At 40.6% G+C, this 6,000-nt stretch overlaps 1 protein-coding gene across 1 annotated transcript in view; it reads left to right on the forward strand.

The window, feature by feature from the left end:
- The window catches only part of TXLNB (taxilin beta), a 49,466-nt gene extending 43,743 nt beyond the window's left edge, over positions 1-5,723 (forward strand). The window contains exons 8-9 of the mRNA XM_047101719.1: positions 3,607-3,702; positions 4,929-5,723. Coding sequence (XP_046957675.1) covers positions 3,607-3,702; positions 4,929-5,723 — 891 coding nt within the window. The remainder of the gene's footprint in view (positions 1-3,606; positions 3,703-4,928) is intronic.
- The last annotated feature ends 277 nt before the right edge of the window (positions 5,724-6,000 follow it).

Here is a 6,000-nt window from a genome sequence, read left to right on the forward strand (position 1 = left end):
TCCAACTTCAGCTCAGGTCATGATCTTGCAGTTCGTGAGTTCAAGCCCTTCATAGGGATCTGTGCTGACAGCTCAGAGCCTGGAGCTTGCTTTGGATTCTGTGTCTCCTTCTCTCTCTGCCCCTCCCCATTCACACTCTGTCTCTGTCTCTGTCTCTGTCTCTCTCTCTCTCTCTCCCAAAAATAAATAAACATTAAAAAAAAATTAATGAAGAGTTAATACCTATTCTTTTTAAACTATTACAAAAAAAATAGAAAAGGAAGGAAAACTTCCAAATTCATTCTATGAAGCCAGCATTACCCTGATACCAAAACCAGATAAAGACACTACTAAAAAAGGGAACTACAGACCAATATCTCTGAAGAATATAGATGTAAAAATTCTCAATAAAAAACACTAGCAAACCAAATCCAACATTACATTTAAAAAATCATTCACTACAATCAAATGGAATTTATTCCTGTGTTGCAGGAGTTGTTCAATATTTGCACATCAATCACCATGACACATCACATTAATAAAAGAATGGATAAGAAGCATATATGATCATTTCAATAGATGCAGAAAAACCACTTGACAAAGTACAATATCCATTCATGATAAAAACACTCAATACTTTAAGTCGATTTAAAGGGAACATACCTCAACATACTAAAGGTCATATATGAAAAACCCATAGCTACTATCATCCTCAATGGGAAAAACTGAGAACTTTTCCTATACAGTCAGGAATAAGACAGGGATGTCCACTTTCACCACTTTTATTCAACATAGTACTGGAAGTCCTAGCCACAGCAATCAGACAAAAAAGAAGGAGAAGGAGAAGGAGAAGGAGAAGGAGGAGGGAGAAAGAAAGAAAGAAAGAAAGAAAGAAAGAAAGAAAGAAAGAAAGAAAGATCCTAGCCACAGCAATCAGACAAAAAAGAAGAAGGAGAAGGAGAAGGAGAAGGAGAAGGAGAAGGAGAAGGAGAAAGAAAGAAAGAAAGAAAGAAAGAAAGAAAGAAAGAAAGAAAGAAAAGGGATCCAAATTGGCAAGGAAGAAGTAAAACTTTCACTATTTGCAGATGACATGATGCTCTGTACATGTCTAGAGGTGACAAATAAATTCATTAAAGTCACAGGATACAAAATCAACATACAGAAATCTGTTGCATTTCTATACACCAATAATGAAGCAGCAGAAAGAAAAACTAAGGATCCATTTACAATTGCAGAACAGAAACAGAACAGAAGCAATGATACCTAGGAATAAACCTAACCAAAGAGGTAAAAGGCCTGTACTCCAAAAACTATAAAACACGGATGAAAGACATTGAAAATGACACAAAGAAACAGAAAGACATTCCATGCTCATGGATTGGAAGAACAAATATTGTTAAAATGTCTATACTATCCAAAGTAATCTACATATTTAATGCAATCCCTATCAAAATACCAATAGCATTTTTCACAGAGCTGGAACAAGCAATCCTAAAATGTGTCTGGAACCAAAAAAGTCCCTGAATAACCAAAACAACCTTGAAAAAGAAAAAGAAAGCTGGAGGTATCACATTTCTGGACTCGAAGTTCTATTACAAAGCTATAGTAATCAAAAAAAAAAAAAAAAGTATGGTACTGGCACAAAACACACACAGAGATCAACAGAGCAGAATAGAAAACCCAGAAATAAACCCACAACTATATGGTCAATTCATCTTCAACAAAGCAGGGAAGGATATCCAATGGGAAAAAGAATGTCTCTTCAACAAATAGTGTTGGGAAAACTGAACAGCAACATGCAGAAGAATGAAGCTTCATCTTCAACAAAGCAGGGAAGGATATCCAATGGGAAAAAGAATGTCTCTTCAACAAATAGTGTTGGGAAAACTGAACAGCAACATGCAGAAGAATGAAGCTGGACCACTTTCTTAAACCATACACAAAAATAACTTCAAAATGGGTTAAAGACCTAAATGTGACACCTGAAACCATAAAAATTCTAGAAAAGAACACAGGCAGTAACGTTTTGACATTGGCTGTGGCAACTTCTTAAGTATGTTTCCTGAGACAAGGGAAACAAAAGCAAAAATAAACTATTGGAACTACATCAAAATAAAAAGCTTCTGCAAAGGAAACAATCAACAAAACTAAAAGGCAACCTATGGAATAGGAGAAGATATTTGCAAATGACATATCTGATAAAGGGTTAGTATACAAAATATATAAGGAACTTATCAAACTCAACACTCAAAAAAATGAATAATCCAATTAAAAATGGGCAGAAGACATGAACAGACATTTTTCTACAGAAGACATACAGATGGACAACAGACACATGAAAACATGCTCAATATCATTCATTATAAGGAAAATCCAAATCAAAACTACAGTGAGATATCACCTCGTACCCGTGAAAATGGCTAAAATCGACAACACAAGAAATATGTGTTGGCGAGGATGTGGAGAAAGGGGATCCCTCTTGCACTGTTGGTGGGAATGAAAACTAGTGTAGCCACTGTAGAAAACAGTCTGGAGGTTCCTCAAAAAGTTAAAAGTAGAACTACCCTATGATCCAGCAACCACACTACAAGGTATTCACCCAAAGAATACAAAAGTAAGAAGTACTGATTCAAAGGGATACATACACCCCAATGTTTATAGCAGCATTATCTACAACAGCCAAATAATGGAAAACAGCCCAACTGTCCACTGACTGACGAATGAGTAAAGATGTGGTGTGTATATATACACACACATGTATATATACATATATATATGAATATCATACTACCCGCCATAAAAAAGAATGAAATCTTGCCATTTGCGATGACATGGATGGATCGAGAGAGTATTATGCTAAGTGAAAGAAGTCAATCAAAGACAAATACCATATGATTTCACTCATATGTCAAATTTAAGAAAGAAAACAAACGAGCAAAGGGAAAAAAAGAGAGAGAGAGGCAAACCAAGAAACAGACTCAACTATAGAGAGCAAACTGATGGTTACCAGAGGGGAGGTGGATGGGGGGGGATGGGTTAAAGAGACGATGCGGACTAAGCAGTGCACTTGTGAAGAGTACCAGTGATGCACGGAAGTGTTGAGTCACTATATGGAACACCTGAAACTAATACTACACTGTATGATAACTAGCTAGTATTTAAATTAAAACTTTAAAAAAAAAATGTAGACTGAGAAAATAGAAAGCTGTAGCTTTGTGTAGCTACTTCTCAGATGTGCCCAGATAGTCCCAATATGTTAATGGCTAAAAAGCCAGACCAGCTTTCTCGCTTGCAGTTTCTATTCAGTAAAGAATCTAAATTGCAAGCTTATTCTTGGGACTAAATAAAGCTACTTTTACTTTAAAGAATAAGCAATGACAAAACAGGGTAACTCTAAGTAGTTTCCTTTTTCCTGAATTGGTGCAAGTAAGTTTGTTCACCACGAACCTAGATGATTCAGGAATAAATAGTACTCTTCCCACTCAGTCTTCATTCCGTGACATCAAACTTCTGTTTGTTTCAGCAGTTAGTGACAAAGAGACTTTTCTTGGCATCACATATGGAACTAGTAGTTTTTTTGATATGTTAAGTTTCAGGATTAACATTAAAATACTCTAATTTCTGTAGACAACCAAGAAAATGAAGAAGTTAGAGAAGGACACAGCCACGTGGAAAGCCCGGTTTGAGAACTGTAACAAAGCTCTGTTGGACATGATTGAAGAGGTAAGGAAGCCTAGCCGCTAGCTTATTTTCCCCTATCTAGTCCAAATATTCATATTCCGAAAGTAATTATAACCTAATAGTGCGAATTATTATCTTGGAAAAAGAGTTGACTTTTTTTCCTGAGGTGTGATATGTGAAATTGTAATAAAAATATTTAGAGCAAAAGAGAATTGGATCCAGGCTCACAAAGAGCTTTGTGACCCTAAGTCACATGCCTACGTGCTGAGTCCAAAGCTGTTGCCAAATCAGCATCATGCCTGCGCGACTTCATTCCGTAAAGGAAAGACAAGTGTCTTACTTGTCTTTGAATTTCCCCAGTGCCTAGCACAGAGCAGGTGCAGAATAAAGTAATGAGTTAATCTGAACATACTGAGAAGACACCAGCCCCAGCACCCAGGGTATGTACTACTGTATAGACGGATATGGAGATGTATTGTCTAATTCTTCCAACAGGCATTTAATTACTGATATTATGTCAGGCTCTGTAGGTGTGGAGACAATAAAGGCAAAGATATATAGCCCTTGACCTGAGAGGCAGAGCTTACAGGTGAAGGTCTCCCCACGTGCACGAGCAACAGAAAAACCCTCAAAGGGTACAGAGTGGCACAAAGGTGGGGGCAAGGAGTGAGACGATTAGGAACGATTTCATGCACAAACACACCAACATTTCCGCAGAAATGGAGAAGAACTGAACAGTTTGAGCAGGCAGCGTCATGAATTAGTGTGTGGGGAGTTTCTGTCGTTATAATTACTGTTCTAGCAATTCATCCCAAATAGCAACCAATTCCAAAGAGATGGGCTTATTATTCACTGACATAAATCAAACAGTCGCCAGATTAGCATACAGCAGTTTATCTATAGACTAGATAAGGCTCTGCTGACAGCCAGGTCCCAGTCCATCGCATTCATTGTGCCATTGGAAGACTTAAAAGCAGAAAATGCATCTACTTTAAGATTCCGGAGGCCTTGGACTGAAGCAGAGAGATGCTTTGCCATCTTTCTTTCCCACAGAAAAGGATACAGGGATTAAAATTCTACCAGGGTCTCACCCACAAGGCAAAAAAACGGAAGTGATTCCCCCTGACCGGGGGTCTGTTCAGCCACCAGTCTGCGGTGGCTCCAGAGTCTGGCAGACAAATTCCTGGGCAAATGGTTTTGCTTGTCTCCAGAGGGCATCCTGGCAATTTTGCTCTGGTGTTTTACGTGTGTGTGTTTTCAACTCACAGAAAGCATTGAGAGCCAAGGAATATGAGTGCTTCGTGATGAAAATTGGGAGGCTGGAGAACCTCTGTCGAGCTTTACAAGAAGAGAGAAACGAGCTCTACCAAAAAATCAGAGAAGCAAAAATGCCTGAAAAAGATGACCAAAGTCAGCACACCTCCGACGAGGAGCTAGAGTCTGCTGTTTCTGTGGGCGGTGAGGTTGATGCAGAGGAAGCCGACAGTGTTCACAATGCTGTGAAAAATCTGGCCACAGCCTTCATGGTCATCCGTCATCCGGAGTCGACCTTCGAGCAGTCCAAAGAAATCCCACCAGAATCCAGCAGTCCTCAAGGGGTTGGTGACTCGGCCCTCAAGGAGCCAGAACAATCCCCTCCGAGCCCTTTATGCCACTCAGAGATTTCCCTGCCTCCCCCAACTCCTCAGGCTGAGGCCGAAGGAGGCAATGAGGCAGAACCGCCCCCCAGGCCCAGCAATCCCCCCGCGGGGTCGGCAGCAGAGGCCCAAGACCAGGGTCTCCTTACAGCAGCCCAGGCTGATCAGCAGCCCCAGAAGCCAGAGGCAGAAGCTTCGAGTCAGGCCCCACAGTCCCCGGCAGAGGCTTCCCTACCAGTGATGGAGGCAAATGGTCCTGCTCCACCACCCACAGCAGGTGAGCAAATTCTAGTTGGGGAGCTCGGATGTGGGCCCAGTAGGCAGCCACCCCCACTGGAAGCAGCAGCATTGAGGCCACCAACAGGGGTCTCGGTGGAGCCCCAGCTGCCCCAGGTGGCTGACACCAACCTGGAAGGAGTAGACTAAGCCTCGCCGTGGTGCCTTCCGAGCTTAGTGCCTTCCCAGCTTCACGTCTTCGTCGTGACAGATTGTCTTCTGAAAGGAGGCATTAAGGGCCAGGGATGTCTAAGGGAAGAGACTTAATTAGAATCAGGACATTTTTAAATGTTATGCAGAGCACATTCAGCCTGTGCTATTTGTTCTCAATTTATAACTGATTTGGAGCTTTTCTATTTAACGTTCGTTGACAGTACAATTTTCCCAAATGGCAACAAAACATACAAATAGCAAATTCATAAGAATT

The sequence above is a fragment of the Lynx rufus genome, unplaced genomic scaffold (genome assembly GCF_022079265.1).
Source record: "Lynx rufus isolate CCGP_SWC_20201006 ecotype Redwood Valley unplaced genomic scaffold, mLynRuf1.p SCAF_6, whole genome shotgun sequence".
Taxonomy (NCBI): Eukaryota; Metazoa; Chordata; class Mammalia; order Carnivora; family Felidae; genus Lynx; species Lynx rufus.